Source organism: Ambystoma mexicanum, chromosome 9 (genome assembly GCF_040938575.1).
Source record: "Ambystoma mexicanum isolate Mex_15411 chromosome 9, UKY_AmexF1_1, whole genome shotgun sequence".
NCBI classification, from domain to species: domain Eukaryota; kingdom Metazoa; phylum Chordata; class Amphibia; order Caudata; family Ambystomatidae; genus Ambystoma; species Ambystoma mexicanum.
The window spans coordinates 1,044,687,746-1,044,710,020 of record NC_090931.1 but is presented as its reverse complement, the minus strand read 5'-3'; the positions used below and the strand labels follow the sequence as shown (position 1 = coordinate 1,044,710,020).

Sequence of the window (22,275 nt, the reverse complement as noted above, 5' to 3'; positions counted from 1 at the left end):
TACCGTTAACGAGGACATTGAATCAATTGCAGTGGATAACCGACTGTCAACGAGCGCGGTTTCTTACATACTAACCCTCCCCATCTAGGTAATACTCTGTACGTATTCAAAATGTTTTATTTGTAATTAAATACACATCAGCAACAAGCTAATGGGTATGTTGAACCATAGTTCCCTCTCAAAATCTTTCTATTCGCATACCTCAAAAGTTGGCACGTATGCTGCCCCTTTGAAAGAGCCGGAGTGCAGTTACACTGATAATGTACGATTCAGTGACCCTCAGGGATGACAGCTACTGTTGTGAGGGAAACAAACAGACAAGAGCAAATTAGCAAACGTAGGTGTAACATTCACAGTGTGGGATAACGCCTGGGTCCACTAACGCAACAGACGTAGTGTCTCGAGAACACGAGCAGCGTGAGAACTAAGGAAACACAGCAGTCCTTGCTTTGAGCAGAGCAAGCCCACCCCCACCACCCCTTCTTAATATTGGTAGCCAAATGTTGCAGAGCTCGCCGGAAGCAGCAAGCCTCGCGGGTGTTCTTTCCACACTCAACCAGAAACACCCAGCGCAGGCAGGCATCCACACCCCTCCCCCTCCGCTAGCATTACTGGAAAGGAAGACAGGCTGCGGTGACGTCACGTCGCGAGCGGGGGGGAGGGGGCTGACGGAAGAGGAAGCAAAGCTCGCGGGGCCGCTGGCAGCCAATCGCAGAACGACGGACACGCTCTGAAGCTTTCTTTGGGCAGTTGGGACTTCCGAGATTTGTAATAATAAATTAGCACAGATCGCGGCCGAGGGCAGGGAAGCGGTGCCGGGAAGAGAAAATCGGAGTCGCGGGCGGATCACTGAGGCGGCGGTAGAGCAGGCATCGCGGCAGTAGCGGCTCTGCGCCCTGCTCCGTCCTCTGTTGGTCTTTCCCGGTTTCGAGCCGCCATGGCGTACCAGGGATTTGGAGGGGTGAGTACGTGGGGGGGATATTTTCAGCCGCTTTGTAGAGCGGTGCATTGGTCGATCGGATGCTTATTGGGTCAGTGGGTGCGCAGTTGGACTGCTTAAAGTGAGAAGGGGGGGCTATTCTCCACGGGTGTTGTGGGAGGGATGATGGATGACTCCACTGTGTGGGGGGAAAGAAAGAGAGCCTGCCATGCCCCAGTACTTTAAGGGGGTAGTCTGCTTCAAGGGAGACTGAAGAATGTGTTGACTGATGGAGTGAATGAGGCCTGTTATAAACCAGGGGGAGTAGTTGGCATGGTTGATATGGGCTGGGTGGGGTACGTTACTATCTGGTTTTGGTAGAGGGGGCTGGGATGGGTCTACCTTTATGCAGTACGGCCTGTGTGGTGGTCTGACTTGTGCTCGTGCAATCGCCATGGCGTAGTATTAAGCCTCGATGCCTCCCGGGGTGTTGCGGCCTAGGCAGCAGGCGAATCTCCTGTCACCGTACAGTCGCCACGGAGATGCAGACTCCAGCTTCAGAGATCATCAATTACGCGAACGCGTCAAATCCAAAATGTCCCCTTCACGTTCGTGAGCAGCGGCGAGAATCTGTGGTTTGGGCAAACAAAAGGACTGCGACCGCTAAGGCCCTTCTCTTCCACATATCGTGGTTTATGGATGCCTAAGGCTAGTCAATTGCGCACAGGATCTTTTTTGGTATCCCTGCGTGGGTGTGCAAACATGCGACCCACGGCCGTTTTATTATGAACAGGAAAATTGCAGCGGACCTGTTGTGCCAGGGTGACTTTTCTGCCTTGTTTATGTACGGGCACGCTGGAGCTTGCAGGGGGGGGGGGTGCAAGGGTCCGTGTTAAGTGAATGGGGCGCAATGATTTAAATGCAGAAGCCTGTCACCGATGGCATCCCATTATGACTTAATTGTCATGCAAGTGTTAGGTTACTAAACGTCTCTGGAGCTTCGAGAGTCGAGCACCTAGGTATATCAAGTCTCTGCGCTGCTCGCGTTGAGTGACGGGCACTATTATTTACCCTACAATGGGTTACGAGTCCGTCCGCAGGAACAGTGACTAACGCTGCGTGTTTCTATTGTCGTAAATTGTGTAGCAATTGAAAACCGCCTCGGGAAGTTTGACGCTCACTACGGAAGTTGGCCAGCAATTCACAATATGCTACTTTTGAGTAGTATACATTTTTGCTGGGAACCCTTTCTCTGGGGCATGCAGTCGTATTGGAAACCATTTTATATCGTAATTGGGCAATCCACACACGCTTTATTTCTTCGTAGCAGTGCACATTTGCAAAGCTACTTTTGCGTAGGCATTGCAAGGGCATTTGGCAGACACTGCAACAATGGCATTACCTGGCCGTTAGATTGCAACATCTGCCAAATGTTTTTTGTATTTTGAATCTAATACCTACAGACAAACCAAAACCGTTGGCTTTGTTTCTAATACCAAAACTGCAAGGAACAGATGCAAGGTTATGCATTGTTTGCAATCAAATGGCTAAATGCACACTTGATTAAGACGTTTGTATTAATGTTGTAGCACATTTATTGCTACAACTAACTCTCAGGAAACGGCTTACAGGACCTGTATAGTAGGACGTTTCAGATAGATTCAAGGATATTGTTTGGGGAGGGGCAGGTAGTGGTGGGAATGGCTGTACAGAATGGTTTGGCCATGGTCAGTCAGTGGGCTTGTAGACAAAGTGCCCCTCCTCCCATTCGAGGACACTAGTTATCGCTCATATGACAGCGTTGGGTCTATAACCTGTGTGCAGCCATGGGCCCGTCTTACCTGAACTCTTACAGGTGCATTGCACACACAATTATTTTGCACTTGTTCCACGTATGAATACGTTTTTATCCTTCGCCTTCCTTAACTAAGTTTCTCCCTGAAGTAAAACGTTCTGCATATGCGTTGCATAATACAAGTTCAATAACCTATCTTTATCTTCTGTTACTATTTACAAAGTCTTGTCCTCCCAATTCTTTAAGAGGGGTCGAATACTTGATTTAGGTATGTTACGCCTCACCTTAATCTGACACAACTATCATTAGCGAGGAAAGTTACTTGGTTTGCAACACATTTTTCTGTCGAGGGTGTGACTCCAGTGGAAATCCATTTTTAACTTATGCCTGTTCAGCATATGTGATTTATAACCCAAACATTGTTTAGCTTGGGTAACTCTACTAACACGTGAATATTATTGTCCCACTTTTTTGCGCTCAAAATAAGTTACCAACAGCATTGCTTCATTGTTCCAGATTTCACCTTCATAACCCAATACAATTTCTGCTTTAAGGCTTTTGTCATTCACTACCACCGTATGGACTGATTTTTCAGTACCACTCTTTTTCTGACCACGATTTGGCAAAATCTTTTGTTTGCCTATTGTGTATTTAACATCTCAGCACTTGAGAGGCAGCACAATCTCTGTTGTGGTTCCCCCGGCTTTGCCAGTTATATCATCCCGTCTCCCATTATCTGAACTTTATTTGAATTAATTAACTTAACCATTAAAGTAAAGTGATAACTCGCTTAACTTTCTCCTACCATTTTCATCTTTCCTTTCACTACACCTTTCTACTACTCGCACCTTACTCGGGGATATTGTGCCCTGCTCATCCTTCCAATACCCGCTGTTCTCGCGCCCATCCCTCACTACTCCTGCACCCTTCTACTGTTCTTACTCACAACACCCACTCCCTATACTACCTTCACACTCCTTTTCTAATTTCCACTCTTCCCTCACTACTACCTTCACCCCCTACAAACACTCTCGTTCACCACCTATACCTCATCTGCACTCACTTTAATTCTGCCGCTAACTACTCAGCACCCCACTCTTCTGTTTTCGTTTGGTCTACCTCAGCACCCACACCCTGCCTTTCACCTGCTTCCCTTTTTTAATATGACTCCTGCTTCTAACATTTTCCACCCACTCCATTGGCTCCAGCACACACCTGACTCTAGTCTCCAATCTGTGCTGTTATTTTTCCCTGCGACTGTTGCATAGCTTAAATCATCTAAGCCCACCTCCCCCGCCCCCTTTTCAGGTCGATTTTGTTGGTATTCTCTGGTATCACTGCTATTTCTCTGGTGTGATTTGGGCCTAAAAGTTTGTTTTAATTAGGGGGTGGCCCAGCGCCACCTATAAGCCGACTATTGCACCAGAGTACAGCTAGGAAGATATGGCATATGCGGCAGATAAAGCTTGTAGCTGTTGTTTCCCTATGGCTGTCCAACCTTTTTCTCTCCCTGCCCAAAACGCATCCTGCTAGGATCTCTTTGAGCTAGTTTTATCAAGCCTTTATCAGAAGTGCCTGCCAGTGTTTTCAAAGCAGTCTTCTGAGAGCCTATGACTTATTTGGAGCTGTAAAAAGTGCTACTAGTGTAATAAAACATGTCTTGGTGGTTTGGGGGGTCTGTCCCTAGGGCAGTGGTGGCGTACCCACCCTATCACTATCCCCACAGGAGTGAGGGAGTTGTATTGTGACAACGACTGGTTATTAAAAACAATGTTCCGCCCCAATATATACCCAAAGAAAGAAGGCAATACGATTATGTTGAAAACATAGGTAGCATCATGCTGGGATTTATGTTTTTTATTATACCCTCCGAAGTGTGTGTAACTGGTAAAACTTGTACCAGGAAAGTGTTCTTTACAGAAATATTATCTAATTTCTTTCACTGGGTCAGTCGCACCTTAAAGGGTAACGAGTCGAGGTCGACCCGTTTTAGTGACTTTTAGAAGTGATGTGGAATTCATCAGGGCGGAACTACAGGTTTATTTTTGGGTCTGGAGAGTTTATCTTGGCTCTAAATGTCGGTTGCCCGGTCAGCCTTTGACTGTAGAGGGAACACAGAGAATTAGTTCAAAATTTCTGACTATTTCATTCATGGTGAGAACTACTTTAATTATTTAAACTTGCAGCACGTGGGAGGAGAGGAGCGCCGTATATGCCTTGTTTTCACCTCTGTTGAAAATCAAATGTGTGAGTGAAATTACTGCATTACCACATTACGACAGCCTCCTGGGCTGTCTGTTAGTCAGTGCAGTGAGTCCATACATGATGCATGACGCCTCTGTGCAAGACATCATGGGTCCAAATCATTGCTTATTTACAATTGAGGAGTTGTCCCGAGTAATGGTCACATTACCCTAGCTCTAACCTATATATGTACTGGCATCCTGCTTGTGAGCAACGAATCGCAGCATCTGATGTCTCTGTACTGGAGCACCACACATCATTGTCGCCGATTGGTGTCGCCACCATCTTGTAGTAGCAATGTGTATAGCTGAGGCATCTTCTAGGAAACATGATAAGCCCACTGTGTATCACAGAATTGTTCAGGAGACTGCCTATTAGTAAATGTATTCCTGTCTCTGCCGGAAGGTGCGTATGTACATTGTCTTATTGCTATTTCAACTATGGTAGTCACCAGTTCTTTGAGTGTCTTGTCTGCCACATACACTGGGTGAAGGGGTCATCTTTAATTGAGAGCCCCACTTCCCACAGCCTTTACTGAAATGTCATCTTTTTGATGCCGGATAACTCGGCCACTAAGGTCAAGACATACCAATGGAACATAGCCATTATACTGGTGCTGTCTTAAGTTAGATTACTGCTAACTTTTGCCAATGTATAGATTCAGTGAGACATTGTGATCTGTGTAATCGAAAGATACAATTTTGTTATCTTCGGAGGAGCATATGTCCCAATTCTTCTCCTTTTTGGGTCGCTTGACCTTTTCCAGGTCTGTCCGTTGTAGTTGATCTGCTGTGTGGTTATTTTTGAGGAACTGTTCCACTAATGGTGCTGTGATTCCTTTTATTCTAATGCAGGACTTATTTCGATAGGCATTTTCTTTATCAGTCTATTTGTCATGCAGATATTTCAAATTGCATGGACTTGTGATGTGTATTATGTTCTGAGAGTTACAATGGGTACGTTCCCTTTGTGCCCAAGAGGGCCGCCATCCAATGTCTATAGATAGACTACGTTTAGTCTGGGAACAGGCAGAACAAGATCCACAGGTTCAGTGGCCCGACAAAGGCTGGTCTGTTCACAGCTCTTTCTAGTTTTATGTTCAGTTGCGGATACTGTATGTACGAGTATCTCTCAGATGATTTGTGTAAATCTGATTGTTTTTTATTTTTATTTGGTAGACGGTTTATTACAAACCTTTGCCAACATTTAAACAAACATTCAAATTAAGAATGTATAGTTACAGGTAATTCGAAATAAGTATCAAGTTTTCTCAGCTGATGTTTCTCTTTAATAAGTTGACAGTGTGAATCTAAATATTCATTCGAGGATCATAGTATCCCATGTGTCTTAGTTGAAAATCTCATGTAACCTTTTTACCAGGGCGGATATTATTGGTTTTCGCTCTCGCACAGCTTGAACCACCACACATTGGCATCTTTTATGCGAACATCAGCCTTGTTTACAAACACTCCAAGATATTTTGTCCTTGTTGACTCTAGCTGAGTGCATGTTTTAGTGTCTTTTTCTTTGTGGCATAGTTGATTGTTTGTTTGCGTTCATCTGTTTCTTAGAGGCTAATGTTGCTTTGTTTTAAGCAAATGTAGCCTACAATGCATAAACGTCGCTCTGTATATTGGGCTCGGAAACCTGTTAAAATAACTTGATATTCTATTCAGGGCTTTTTCCATGAAGGATTGCAACTTGATTTTTGCTCTACTGTCTTTATTTTTATTTTATTTGCATTTATAGATACGTACACACTGTCCAGGGGAATCGAGGCGCTGTTGCAAGAATGTCTTCATTGCAGCAACGCGGTGGTTGGTTACATTGGCCCACATATATAGGATAATACAAGATACATTGTTAGGCAGCATGTTGCTGTGGACGATATACACCATACAGAAGACTTTTGGGTAAATAGCCTGGTTTTGACAACTTTACGGAAGGCAAGGTGGTTCATTTCTGATGGCGTGAGGCAGTGAGTTCCATTGTCTAGATGCAATGAAGGGGAAGCTTGCTCTACCAACTCTAGCTCGTTTGATTGTCTGGACCGGCAGTAGGTTGGTATAAGGGGTTCTGATAGGTCTTGCCGCCGGAGGCAGGAGGACTCTTGTCAGAGAGTTAGGTAGGTGCAGTATGGTGGATGCATCTATGCGGGATGGCCAGTGTCTTAAACGAGATGCGCTGCCGTACAGGTAGCCAGTGAGCGTTTTGTCTGGCTACAGAAATGTGTTCCCTTTTGGCGGGCATTATTCAGGATGGTCTGTAGTTTGTCCAGGTCTTCTGTTCTGATACAATCATAGATCCAGATTTTTTTTCTTTGCCGCATCTGAATTATTGATGCGATCTTCCGTGATGCTCACGTTAACCAAAAGGGTAGTGCAGCATTTTCACCAGGTTTGGATAACAAAATCAAGTTGCTTAACCTCTTCACTTTTTAAGATGAGATACTGCATGTTCGTGATATTCAGTAGAGTTTTTCCAAAATGGTGACAATGCATTTCTCTCTACTGCCGCCAAGAGAGACCGTAGACCTAGTTCGTGTCTAATAAGTTGAACAGACCTACTTTGAGGTAAGTGTACGTTTTTTTTTCTCTTCCCAAAAGTGTCCCTCGGTGGTTGGCTAAATTTCATTCGTTATACATAGTGCTGTTTCCGCACCATAGGTGACTATTGGCCAAACCGTCTGCTTATAAAAGCTAAGTATAGGTATTAAAGAACATTTTCCAAATTTGCGGTGTATAACTTGACGTTGAGTTGTGTGCCTGTATCTTAGCTTTAAATGCCATATTTTGATGCTTGTCATTTTTGCTTGAATTGATCACCACTCCTAGGTACTTCGCTGTTGGAGTTTGATTAGCTAGATACCATGACTTTTTGTCTTTTCTGCTCTTCCTTTCGTGGATTCGAGAACTAAAATCGTGGTCTTATCGGTGTTGATCTTAAGCCCATTATTTTCTGTACAAATTAAGAGGTGTAATTTTCGTTGCAGACCAATTTTTGTTTGATCCAACAATATTAAATCATCTGCATATAGTAGCCTTCCAGTTCTGTGCCCATTTGTTCTTTGGTGAGAATGTTGATTCTTCACGAATGGTAAGGGCCATGTCTTATATAGTTTAAACAGTTCCTAAGCCAAGGGAAAGCCTTGTTTTAAGGCCTTTCGTTTTTATTTTGTCGGTCAAAAGCCTGTGCTGGTTCAATCTTATTTTAACTGTGGTGTTTGTATACACAGCCATTATTGGTTCCAAGATGTTCAGAGGGCACTTCATTGACGTAACTTTGACCATACTAGTGTCCGGTCGACACTATCAAAGGCCTGTGCAAAGTCTACTAGAGCAATGTATGTTTTTTTTTTACCTTTTGTAAAGGGCTCTGATGTTCAGGAGGAACAGGTTTAAGACACACCCTACTTCTCTTACGAATCCACATTGGCGCGCGTCGTTGTTACCAGAAATTCTACTCCAATCTTTAAGGCTATCTCGTAGCACTGAGGTATATATTTGACCTAGCACATCTAAAAGTGCAATGGGACGGTTGTTTTTTATATCGCCCCTGTAGCCCTTTTTAAAGATTGGGATGCTCACTGAGCTTTTCTAGGATGGTGGGATATTCTTTGTTGTTGTTACAAAGAGTGATTGGCAAAAATGTGACCACTCTTCAGGTGCCTGTTTTAATACGAAATTAGTTAACCAATCCGGGCCAGGTGCTCGTGGGGTGCTCAACTTCTTGATCAGGGTCAAAATCTGGATGTTAGCTATTTTGAGATCCCGATCATTCATTGCTGTTTCTACTTCTTTGCACTCTTTTTCTTTTGTTATTTGGTGTACAACTAGAAAATTATGTTGTACACTAGGAGTAGATGCAGAAGTTCCATGTGTAAAACTTGGTCCATGTGTTTCCTCGTATCGGGATTATTGGTAAATGCATCATTTGCAGTGGTGGTCTCATTCAATGTTGACCACAAGTTATCTGTGTTTTTATTTGCTATTAGTTTCATCATTCTCTCAGGATCTTATTGTAATTGGATGTTTTTGTGCGATAGTAACCAGTAAACAATTACAATGCGTTTTAAGCTGGTATTGTTTCTTGGTCTTTCGAATTTTGGATCTTAAGGCACAGTTCTGTTGTTGCACAAGTGTGTCCGCCACATGCTTGTGTTTTGAAGCTTGGTTTCATGTGCTTATCAGCTTTTTGTTCGAACATTTGTAGCAACGGTACGTAATTGCGTCCAAGACTGTTTATTACACCATTTTCATATGGTTCACATAGTTGGTCTAAATCCCTCGCACTTGACGAAGAGATGATTTTTGTTTTTTACCGGCATGAAGATTTACATGATGTTGCTACTTTTCCTCAGAGAAGCGAAGTCCACTTCATTGTGAGTATTCTGTGGTCACTCTTCGACATTTTGGTAATTGCCAGATGTCCTACTCGATCTACTAAATTGCTTGTTATGAAGAAGTAATTGATTATCGAATTTAGCTAAGCATTCATCAAGATTGGTCATCGTGGTATCCATGAATGTCCCAGGTTCCCATTCGATTGGGTTCCAATAAATGTTCATTGTAGTTACAATCTCGTGGTGATCTAGGGGATGTTTATTAATTTTCATGTTAATATTTGGATGCTTAATTGTGTGAATGCGGAAAGATTTTTCTTGAAACCTGATTAGTAAACCAGACAAAGGACGTCCTGTTTTTCTTTTTGTGCTGGATTTGAAATTACATCATGTCATTCCGCTAGTGGTTTATCAGTCATCCATGTTTCTTGCAAATATATTGGAGTTCCATGCTCTCATGTTCATGTTAAATGGATGATGGTTCCCCATCGTGTTCCAAGAGCTGATTACAACGTTCTTTTTAATGGGCGGTGCCTAATTCTACGGCGATTTTGTTGCATTAAATGTTCCTGCTAACCAGTCCCAATTTCTAGTTTCAGATTCGATTTCCTAACCTCGCTTTGCGTAGTGATAATGCGCGTTGTCGTGCCAGCTTCTTGCGGTTGAAATGTTACTTGCAGGCATCTTTTTATTAGGACTCACATCTGCTACAGTTACCGGTGTCTGATTTGAGTTTAGTTCTCGCAGTATGGGTTGCTCTTTAGGTTCTAGTACGGATTCAGATTGCGCTTTTCTGTTTGCTTGAGTTGGCAGTTTTCGTTGCACAGATGCTGAGGAATGAACCTGTTGTAGTTGGTCGCTTATATCAAATCCAAGTGGCCAAAGATCAAGAGTAGTTGAGCAATCAATCTGAATTCAAACTTCATGGATGCAAGATCGTATTTGTGAGGTGTCCAAAAAGCTACTGCCTGGGTGTCTCTCCTGTCGATGGACCATAAAGCCAGAATGTGATTATATAGCTTCAAGATGTTTGTTAGGTGCATTTTAAGTCCATCATTTGAGCACTCAATTCTTAGATATAGTATTGAGTTTTCGTTCATGTCTCGGCGAACCATGCATCCATTGACTTTGGTTCCGAGTTGTGGGTAAAGTATGGTTATTAGTTCTGCAATTCTGCTGTGAGGTGCACAACATTTGAGTATAGGGCGAAATTGTTTGAGCTCTCAGCTTATAAAAGGTTCAGCTAATTCCTGAGATGTATACTTGTTGACTTTGTTTGCATTTACATGTATTTCAGGAAGTTGATTTTGACTTCTCTTGTCAGAGGAGTTAACATTTGCCTGCCAAAGTAATGAAAGCTTGCACTTTGTTCTGATGCACCTTTTGTGGCTCTCTGGTTACAACCTGTTTTACAGGCTTTTCTTGAGTGTGCGTGTCTGGTGCATCATCCTGTGTGTTAGGTCAACTAAGGCTTGAATCACACTTGACTCTTGATCAAATGAAACCTCAGTTCTCTCGATGGAATCCTTCTGCAAGTCTGATAAATCACTTCTTCTTTGTTCTGGTCTTTTACTTTTTACTGTTTTTTCGGATATTGGTTTGCTCGGGGATAATTCTGATGACATTTAATCTGAGCCACAAGGTTCCTCAAGTTCTTTAAGGTTACAGATGAAACACCTCGCATTATTTGTATTTGCAGATTTCGCGTTTTTTTTTTTTTTTTACTCTTCATTTTCTTTGGGTTTCAGCTATTTTTTTTGTGTTTGCTCCTTTTTCTTGTATGGAGAACGTTAGTTTTGACTCAGTTTTCATCTTCATTTTCCGGTATGTCTGCAATTTCTATTGTCTCAGCATCCGTTATTGGTTCGTGTAAAGACACTGCTGCCTTGGAGGGAGTTAGATGCAGTTGTGACTTATTTAGATTTAGTTTGCTCTTACATGATGATGTGGCGTGGTCCATGTCAAACTATTTGGCGGTTCACTTTGCTGTATCTGAGGCAAGATTTATTTATTGGAAGTTGATTTATATCTATGTTGAAATTGATTTACTCAGTGTCTGAAAGTTGTTTAAGGGCTTTTGCCCCACTTCAGGATTTCTTTATCAGCTTCTAGTTGGATTACTTTGTTCCTGATTGTGTCACATGTTAACACAATAGTTTATGAAGCAAAACCCGCGTGGAGGTTTCTGTGTCTAATTGTTTCTCATGGCCACCAGTGACACTTTCAATGTGTAGCAATTTCATGTTGGCCTTGGCTAATAAGGTTGCTTGATCTTCGTGAACTTCATTTAGGGTTTCGTACAGTTTGGTTAACAGAGCTAACACTATTGAAAAGGCTGACCTGTTCCGAAAGTGTGGCTTTAGTTTCCTCTTCTCTTTTCTGTCGGCTGAAAGATTTCTTATTAGGCTTTATCAGATTGATCTGAATAGTCTGTTTGTGTGCCAGGATTCAGAATATGATCTTCATTTCGCCGATTAAATTGATTTGAACTTTATTTCAATGAAGTAGACACAAGCCCATATGTCTCAACACCATGACGTTTTGTTTGTAGAATTTTGCCATCCTTCAGCATTTAGTTCTGTTTTCGGTCAGGTTTTTTTTTTCCCCAACATGTCATTTTCTTGGTTTCTCTTGGAGTACTCTGCGCTAATGTCAAGTGTTTTTTACAGGCTTGTTGATCATGTAATTCCTCCTACACATCCATTTGGATGAGTAAATCCATTTCCGACTGATCCATGAAGTCAGTCAATACTAAGTCTGATGACTGTTGTAGGCATGAATTATTTTCTGTAGCATAGGCAACTGGTAGCACTGTCGGATGCCGGGAGATGGATGGTGTCAAGTTGTCTACATTGCTTGTACTACTCATCTTGTTGGTCTTTTTGTTGGTACTACTTTGTTTTATGCCTTTGGGCATTTCACAAATGAGACCGAGTGCGTGGCACTTGGTGTTGATGTGAAAGTTTCTCCATGTCTACGGCCATCCTTATTTCTGTTCGTAGGTGTCGGTACACTTCCTAACTGACTGTGGACAATTGGGCAGAATCTATGAATCGTGGGTGTTACTTGATGGCGTTTCCCCGGAAAAGATTCTGACCCACACACGTAAGTCGTGCAATGTCTGCTTTGGTTATGTCGCCATTTGCTTGTCGTTCTTGAGGGTCAAACTCACAATCAACCACTTTCTCTCCGGCAGACGCTGGATCGTTCACACTGCCATTGTCATTTACATGTCGAACTTGGATAGGGGGCGGGGGGGTCAGAGTCACTGTGTACTGTTGTCACAAGTGAGGGCAGAGGTAAATTTACTGGGACAAGGTGCTCTTGGGAGTAGAGGGTAAAGTTAGCTCTGGTTTAGGTACAGACTGATGGTCGTTAATAACACATTTTAATCGTTTCAACCACTCGGCGGTCTAGGACAGAGGAGTCCTGGTCATATTTATTTGCAAGGGAAGTGTTTTTATGGCATATCACCTCTGTACCTAAGCCTGTATCCCCGCCACCGCTCACCTGCATGCCTATCGATGGTAAGTTATCACGGTCAGGGTCCAAGTCTGTTGCCTCTTCTGGTAATTCGCAGTTGGTTTGGGGTGTTTTGAGGAATTCCTTCTGTCGCCACGTCTTCTGCATGTTGGCAGCCAGATTGCAGGCAGACTGCGGAACGACTGCACTCACGTCTGCACTCCGCATCCCTCTTCATGTTGTGCTGGACGTTATAAGGGTGACCAACTTCTCCTTTCAACAGCAATAGAGTAAGAGTAGAAAGACTGAAGACTGCAAGTATCCAAAGACTGCAGAACGACTGCACTCAAGTCCGCACTCCGAAATCTGATTGCATATTTTGGTTTTTCAATGATAAGATTTCCCATTTAGAGAATTTGGCCACAATTTTATTAATTTCTCAATTTTGTTGCGCACTGGCAAGTTCTGTGACATATTTATTGGAATGGTCCCTTGTCTGTTATGTTTCTCTGGTGGGTTTGATACAGAAACACAGAGAATTGGATATTGGACCCTGCATTTGTGATTGAGCCTAAAGCAGGTGAGAAAGTTAATGTGGCCCGAGAACCTATCCACGCATTCTACAGGATCACTTCTCTACTGTGAAGATATTTAATGTGCGAGAGGTCTTTGAATGTTTACATGGGTGTCGCGCCAACTACTCGGAGGGGTATGGAGATGGCGTGTGCCAGAAGACCTTCAAAATGAACCTATTGATTACATCTTGCTGCCAAAAATATATTACATTAATTCACTTACTGGTGAATTGGTGTAGGCTCTATTCCAAATTTTCCAGGGTGAACTGAACCTGCTCAAGTCACCATTTGTATTGTATATGCAGAAACGTCCTAGGACCTGTGCAGATTTCAGTTGATTTGCTGCTGGTTAGCAATAATTTCTGTAAACTCTTAAGGGACCATCAATTTAGCCCGAAATGTGTCCACATAGTGAAATTGGATCATTGCTAGAAGTGGCAAAGTACATGCTTGCCTCCCTCCTGAGCTGACGCCCCTTCATCCAACTTATTCAAAACAACCACCAATTAGTGGTAGGAATGCAGCTTGTGTGCATAGTGCCTGTCCCACGTTACTCAGGCTGGCTTACAGCTAGGAACTAAACTCTGGTCTAGTTACGCTCATTGGAATGATTAATCCAATGCCTGTCGTGGCTGTGAAAGGCCTTCTAAGGCAGTCTGTACAAACCACCATGCAACACATTGGTAGGGCAACACCCTGCATCCAAGGCCTCGTCCACCTGCATAGCTCCTCTAAAAAAACCAAGCTTCTCCGAGCATCACTTTTTGAATTTTTCCGTTGCCATCCCGATGAAAAGAATACGTGCGTTGACTTCTCTTTTAGTCTTCATTAGCTTGCATGGCACAGATTCCTTTCTGTCGTCCACCAACCCCTATTATCCTGGCATCTTGGTTCAGAGGGTCCTTTACCGCCAATTCTCTTAGCGCCCCTAATGCTTTTGGATTTAAAGAGTTGTCCCGTTGCTGCTTGGTACTCTGATTCATTGTTCTCCATTATGCGAGTTGCGTAAGGGGGCCTGTTGTGATTAGACCCCTCCGATTCCACCATGGTTTTTCTGCTGACAGCCTGGCTCCAGTATGAAGCAGTTATCGTTCAGCAGTGCCCGACTTTCTGGCTGCCCCCACTTAATGTCTGGTGCTAGTCTGGCCGCCCTTAGTGCTGCTATTGTGGCTAGAAATTCTGCTTGCACCCATCAGAACTTTTTCAATTGCTCCTCACACGCTTTGCTATTCCTATATTTTCTGGCATCTATTTGAGCTCTAAACACGCTTGTTCTGCAAGACCTATGCCGCTGTTGCTTTATTTTTTTTACTTTTTGTTTGATTTAGATGTATTTATTGATCGCTTATTCTGTGTCTTTTTTTTATTTTGACTGGTGCTTGTGAAGCACACCATGCCCTTTTGAGGTGTGGTCCTGTGTACATTTATTGGGTACTGGGTATAACTCTGTTGGGTTAAGGTCTGTGTTGTCTGTACTTTCTCCATGTATCACTTCAAATCCTGCATCATTTGGAACAGACTAGATTTGTTCTTACCAGGAAATCCTAATGAATGCTGTCTAAAAAAAAAAAGCAGTCCATTGTTACCACGGTCTGGTGGTTTTTCACATGTGAATTGTCCCGATGTTGAGATTGGGCTGTGCAATCCTCACTTGACCTTACTACTTGGACCACAGCCAGGCTGCAAAGGGAAACTAGAACAATTTGTTGGGCTGCTTTTTGCACAACTGCTAGGGTTAGGCACTTTTGCCTGCTAACTCTAGACCCATTATTTTGTGAAATCTAAAGCAAAGCTTTGGGTTTGATTTGCAGTTTTGAACAATGCTGTTTGCTTAACCTTTGGTTCATGTTCTTGCTGTCTTGGTTGCTATTCAAGTGTTGGAATTAAACCTCTTCTTCATAGAGGCATGGATTCATCTCTTTTTTAATGACTTCTCGAAACACTAGCATGGACATACCGGAAAATGAAGATGAAAACTGAGTCAAAACTAACGTTCTCCATACAAGAAAAAGGAGCAAACACAAAAAAGATAGCTGAAACCAAAACCAATTAAAGAAAATGAAGAGTAAAAAAAAAAAAAACCGCGAAATCTGCAAATACAAATAATGCGAGGTGTTTCATCTGTAACCTTAAAGAACTTGAGGAACCTTGTGGCTCAGATTAAGATCAAAGGCAGTTTTGGAAGAGGCTCCTGGGAATTGCTGGCTTGTATCTGTCTGATTTACCCATTCACACACATGACCGGGTCATATGGATTTTGCGTTCATGCTGCATGGTCGTGCACAATTAATACGCTATCTCAATTCATATACCGAAAAACACCATGATTACTCAAAGTGCCAGGCTATTATTGAAGTCTATGTAAAAAGGACGAGTATACTCGTCCGGCACTTAACCTTTTTAAGTATGGCGCAGTTTAAAGCCCTAGTACATTTTTTTGCAGCAAGAAAACATTTTTTGACAACCGGCAAGACCTCCCATAAATCCTACTCCGAGTTGTTGCTCGCCAATAATGTCCTTTAGTATAAACTCAATATTTCAAAACGGCAAGAAGTCCACACAATTAATTTGTGAGTGCAAGAAGAGACAGTCAGTTTATTACAAGTATGTCCCAGTCTAAATATATTTTTTAAAAGCAACCCCTTCTCATGCCTCCCGCCCCCCCCCAACACCCAACTGTGATCGTTCAGGCACCGAGGGAGCAGAAGCCCCTAAACGCGGCTGAAGCAGTGCACGCTGCACGGGTGAGAAGCAGGTGCTTCTCCCCACACATTGGTAAGCCTATGGGCTCATCCTCACTCGCCAAGATCTCGCCGCAATTCTACACAAAAGCGCCACTTTAATGTGCTTTGCTCAACTTTCAGCAAGTATTCGCTTTGTGCCCTGCAACGTTCGCCATCCTGCATTTTTGTTGCCTTTTGAATCAGCTGGATACTTCTGTGCACGTCATTCCGAGTTGGCCGCCCGACTTTAACAGCTGACCTATTCATGTAACGGCTACCCAGGGTGCCGCTTTGCCTGATTGGCTCACCTGCCCATATTACCAGCCTATCCCAGGCCTGCACAAAGGCCTTCTCCTTGTCCCAGCCTTTCCGGCCGTCGGCCAGAAACCCTGCCTCTCTTTTGGCAGCTGCGGATCCATCAGCGGACTCATTCACCAGGTATGATATAGCATGCAGTAAGAGTACCTCACCTATTGCCGGCGCTAACTTTATCTCTGATGCGCCCTCCTCCCGCGTGTCTTAACCAACGTATCATAGACCCACGGGCCCATGCATTGCCCACGATATGCTTAAACTATCGCCCTGCTGCTAGACTATGGCCGTTATTACAGCGCCTGTCTCCCAGGCATAACTACGCTGATCTGCACCCTCCTAGAAAGACATTTGCTCAATATATTACCTGCACTAACAACCCCCCACGCACATCCTTGCATTACGCTCCAGGTAAAATGAACATGTACCTACATACATGATACCCAGCAGAGACAGCGACTCTTGAAACCAAACGAACCTTTAACCGCTTAAATGAGCATATGCCTGTTGTCACTCTGTACCTCTGTCTATACTGCAATTCTGGTTTCCCAAATCCCTCTTGCCATCAAACCTGTTTACCACTGTATACTCATTGCTCTCTAGCCTGTATTGCATATTCCTGTGCTTAGGTGTTCCACGGATTGTGCACCCTGTATACTGCCCTATTTACGTTGCTCCCTAAGCCTGCACTGTATATTTTGGACTTAGGTGCTTCTTTAATTCTGCTTAATGCTTGCTGCCTTATCTACATTGCTCTATAGCCTGCACTGTAAACCTCGAATCTAGGTGTTGCATTGATTGTGCACACTGTATACTGCCCCACTTGCTTTGCTCTCTAAGCCTGCACTGTATATTTCGTATCTGTGTGTGTATAGCATACCGCCGCATATACACTGCCTTTTAGCCTCAACTGCAAATTTCGAATCTCGGTGTACCATTCTAGTGAACTGACTCTAGGACCCTTGGTGAACCCTCTGATACTGAATTGTCTTTATCTGAACTACTGTCACTGAATCTGCATACTCCCGCATGCACATTGCATGTTAGCCTACAATGAAATTATGCATATTAATGCAATATTGACAGTGAATTGATCCGGGTGAACCACTGACACTGATAATGCATATAGCGTCAGCACACCATACATTAGTACATATAGTTAATAATGAATCTAGGTGAACTATTGTTACCGAACTGTATATCCCTATCTGCACATTACATCCCAGTCTGCCTAGTAACATATAGCCGGTATATCCTACATTGAATCTAGGAGAGCCTTTGATTGTGAACCATTTTGACAGCCTATTACACCTTTGCTGTCTCCATGGTACCTAGCCTTAGGCAAACTACCAATCCTTCACTGCATTAGCTTCAGCATGCCCCTATTAGTTACCAACCAGACCCTCGTTCTACATCATGGCTCCTGCCAACAGGACATTGCCATCCGTGACATCTACCACCTCATCTAGTCAGTCTACCGCGTCTCTCCTTGACATGGCAGATGCCGTAAATTATCTCCCATGCAAGCCATGCCCAACCACGGACAGAAACCTCTGCCTTAGAGCTAGACTAGCCAAAATATACAAGCCTCTCACTAGGTCACTAAACATATCCCCTGACTCTAGGACCCCTGGCATGCCCTCTGTCCCCCACTGCAGCTCCAAGCCTACTAAAGAAAGCTCAGTCGTGCGATCACTTTCAGTCAACGTTCCTCTAACCAATGCCCAAACCTTAAACATCCATTTGATATACCGCCCGCCAGGCCCTCCTGGAACCCTCGTGGATGACATTAACTCTATCCTAACCAAGTAATTCTTCTTGGAGACCTGAATATGGGCTTCAATGACCAATCAGACCAGCTTGCCATAACCACAGCGAACACCCTATCGGAACTTGAATTTACCCAAAGAAGTAACACTGCCACCCATGAGAAAGGCAGGCAGAATTCTTGACTGGGTTGCAGACCACAACTGCCAGGCCAGCATTATATCCATCTCTCCTTTTAGCCTGGACGGACCACCACCTTGTGTCTTTCCTGCTCTCCACCAATAAACCTCCACTGACTACGGGCCACAGGGCCCCACCTACACTAACCAGAAATAAAGAGCATTACCGTGGATAGGCTTATCCCGTTACTACTCCCCACTCTCAATTCCCTACATGACAACACTGACCCTGAGAGATTGGTTGAAGAATATAATAAAATCATGACCACTTCCTTGGGTCAGATTGCCCCTGCAAAACTAAGACCAAGTAAGCAGAAAACTCATCTGAATAATTGGTTTACACCTTTCTTTAAAAAAAAAAAACTAAGACAACAAAAAAGAAACAGGGAGGCTACATGGATAAAACACCCCTCTGAAGCCAATAAACTCGCACTTACTAAACAGTCATCCCTCTACAAAAAAGAAATCTGCTTAGCAAAACGAACATCCTTTGACACACACATCCAATGCCAAATATAACATAAAGGAACTGTTCACCATTCTTAAAGAAATAGACTCCAATAGCACCACCTGACACATGCACGAAATATAAAAAATGGTGTGATGATATCCAATTCGCCCTAGCCAATAAAATAGCCTCTCTACAAAATAAAATGTCATGTAAAAGAATTGGCTTAAATGATCCCCTCGCCTCTAGTACTACTGATAAGGCTAGCAGAGACGAACCCACGCGATTCAACTTCACCAAAGTCTCCATCCTTGAAGTGGAGAGAATTATTCTGTCCCTTAAACCATCGAACTGTCAGGGAGACCTATGCCCTGCGCAGCTTATCAATGATGCTGCCCGTGATTTATCTCCATTCATCCCCAAACTCGTTAATTCGTCCTTCACCACGGGCATTATTCCCACTAACCTCAAACAATCATGGGTACTTCCGCTCTTTAAAAAAACCTACCCTCGACCCATCTACACCCACCAACTATAGACCCACTACTACTGTGCCCTTCCTTCTAAAAATCTTGGATATGGTAGCATATACTCAAATTCAAAAACACCTGGAACAACATCATCTGTTGGGAGCTAGACCATCAGGTTTCCGTCCCCAGCATGGTACAGAAACCGCCCTCATCGTTTTGAAGATGCAAATCGACGGGCTTAAAGGCAGTGGGAAATCAGCACTACTCCTCCTAGATCTCTCAGGTGCCTCCGATCGAATCGACCACACTATCCTCTGCAACCATCTAAATACAGCAGCACACTTCTCTGATGAAGCGGTTACCTGGATTAGATCCTTTTTTAAATGGTAGAGCAATGAGGGTCTTCTCACCGCTAGCTGCCACAGACCCCATACCCATTACCTGCGGTGTGCCCCAGGGATCATGTGTCTCGTTTACTCTACAACATTTTCACTAAGCCCCTCTTCGATGATTTGGATCATCTCGGTATCGCCTACACCAACTATGCAGATACCCAGATCCTCCTCCTCTTTTTTTGGGGATTATGAAGAGGATTTGGCCTTGGTGAACAGAGTGTATATTATAATCCAGGCATGGATGGCCACGCACGGTCTATGCCTGAATGATGATAAAACTGACCTCATCATCCTGGGCACCCAGCCCAACTTAAAAAAAACTAGATCCCAAATTTTCATCATTCCCAATTGATGGCAATATCATAAAAGTAGAACACGAGGTAAAAACACTTGGTTTCTACCTGACTGTCACCTCTCATTCACTAAACGGGTCAATTCCCTAGCATCTTCTACTGCCTACACGTGCAAACTGATACGCACTGGCAAGCCATTCCTCTCTAGAAGCAGTTGCATTACACTTGCCAGAGCCCTCATCCTCTCACGCCTAGACTACTGTAATGCCCTCTACCTAGGATCACCCAAAGACACTATTAAAAGAATACAAATTCTACAAAATAATGCCCTTAGAGTGGTCCTAGGCGTTTCTAGAAGAGACCATATCTCTGCGACCAGTCGACAGAATAACTGGCTCCCAACCCATGACAGTCCTCCTAAAAACTCTCTCCCTGACATACAAATCCCTTAACAATGCCGCACCCATCTACCTGGCTGAGAGATTTCACAAGCCGACATCTACTAGACCAGTAAGACTTGCCAATACAGATTGTCTTGTTTAGTTTGTTTATTTATAAAGCGCGTCTGAACCCTCGGTAGCTGGGCGAATAATCATGTGGACAACATAGTTGCGCGAAGCATAAGGAGAAGAAAAAGGTACATGCATTCAAAGGTTAAAAATAGTGGTACAGTATGTGGCATGAGATGGTGAGGACCGGGTTACAATGTGGTCCATTTCAAGATATAGTTGTCATACTGTGGTAATTGGTGGAGTGGAGATACCTGGAGTTTGCGTAAGCTAGTGGCAAAGTATTAGGCCGAGAGCCAGGATTTCACCATGGCTCTGAATGGCCAGAATGAGGCTTCTGATCTGATCGCAAGAGGGAGAGAATTCCAGCATTGAGCTGCAAGAACTGGGAAGCTGGAGCCTCCTGCAGTTTTTAGGTTGTTGGGAACCTTTAGTTGGTGCAGGTAGGGAGTTCTGGTAGGTCTGGTCATACCTAGCTTCAAACAGTCTACTATTGGAGGTAACCGCTTCCCCTGTGAAAGCGTCCAAATTATGGAACACCTTGCCTCCCAGCCTAAGAATAGACAAAACTTACCACAATGTTTAGAGCCAACACCATTATACGGCTAAAATCCAACAACCATCACTCTATCGTTTTGCTTACTTTTATGACAACTACAGCTTGTAATTAGCCCTCCTCCAGACTCTATTTTGTATATACCTCCCTGTGTCTATATATTCTCCTACTGTACACCATGTTTGTAAATATGCCTTCTCTGTATATCATTTTTACCTGTATGCATCCTGTATAATTCTGTGTAACCAAGCTTTGCATATACTTGTGTTACACCCCCTCCCCCCCCGGGTATGATGTGCATTATAAATAATAAACAAACCAATCACTGGATACATGCCAGTGTCCCTCTTTAAAAACATTTGTTAGACCATCTTGGGTCTGATGTGCCTCGTATGGACTTAAGCTTTGAAGGAAAGATGCTCCTTGGAAGATGCATACTGGAGTACACTCCTGATCTGATTCTCCATCCTTATCCATTGGACCTGCTGCTTCCTTTTCTAGGTCCTATGTCCATATTCCTCCTGCGTTCTTGTGTCGGAGGTATTCTTGAGGGACTGCTTGATTATGTCGAGCAATCTGTGAATGCTAACCACGGCTGTCATGTTTATGTTGTCCTGCTCTGCTTATCGATCCCAGGGCCAACTCCCAAATCAGAACCCACTTACGGCCAACAACCGCCTAGTAGTAGTACGGAATGCTTGACATTTTTCTTTTTCTATTTATGTGTAAAGGTGATTATTTAAAACAATGGTTTCATTCCATTGTGTAGAAACGTTCTGCCCAAATCCGCCACTCTAACCATTGTAGAGGAGAAACACGTGGACTAGATCCTCAGCCGGTTGTGAAGGAAATAAATGCAACAATAGGAATACTTTAGGATAATCTCTGTCTTTAACAGAACAACAACCGTGTTCTATGGCATGGGGGCTGGTATTAGGCACACCTCAAAGCTGAGCGACAGGCTTGCAATAAAAATGTGTTAAATATTCGTTTTCATGTTAAAAAGGTGCTCAATCAGTGAATGTAGAATCCCTGCACCTGACCAAAAGGACTTTGAAGCTGTAGCACCCCTATAAGAATGGACCCCGAATATGGATACAAAACTATGGCTATGGCTAGATAATGTGGATTGTACGGAAAGAGGTAGCACAAATAGCAGAATTGAAATATTTTGGCAGAGGGGTGAGAACCCAGACAAGGACAATAGATGACGTAACGCAAAGTCAAGATCTGAATATTGGCAGCTGAAAAAGTAATTGTAGTTGTTTTTTTGCTAGTTGTCTAAA

General features: G+C 43.5%; 1 protein-coding gene across 2 annotated transcripts in view; it reads left to right on the top strand.

Annotated features, from left to right (window-relative positions):
• The first annotated feature begins 499 nt into the window (after window positions 1–499).
• The window catches only part of GCA (grancalcin), a 295,328-nt gene continuing 273,552 nt past the window's right edge, over window positions 500–22,275 (top strand). Inside the window, exon 1 of one of the 2 annotated variants that reach the window (XM_069616320.1) lies at window positions 500–961. In XM_069616320.1, coding sequence (XP_069472421.1) covers window positions 938–961 — 24 coding nt within the window. In that variant the 5' untranslated portion in view covers window positions 500–937. The remainder of the gene's footprint in view (window positions 962–22,275) is intronic. The other variant, XM_069616319.1, reaches the window with a different exon arrangement.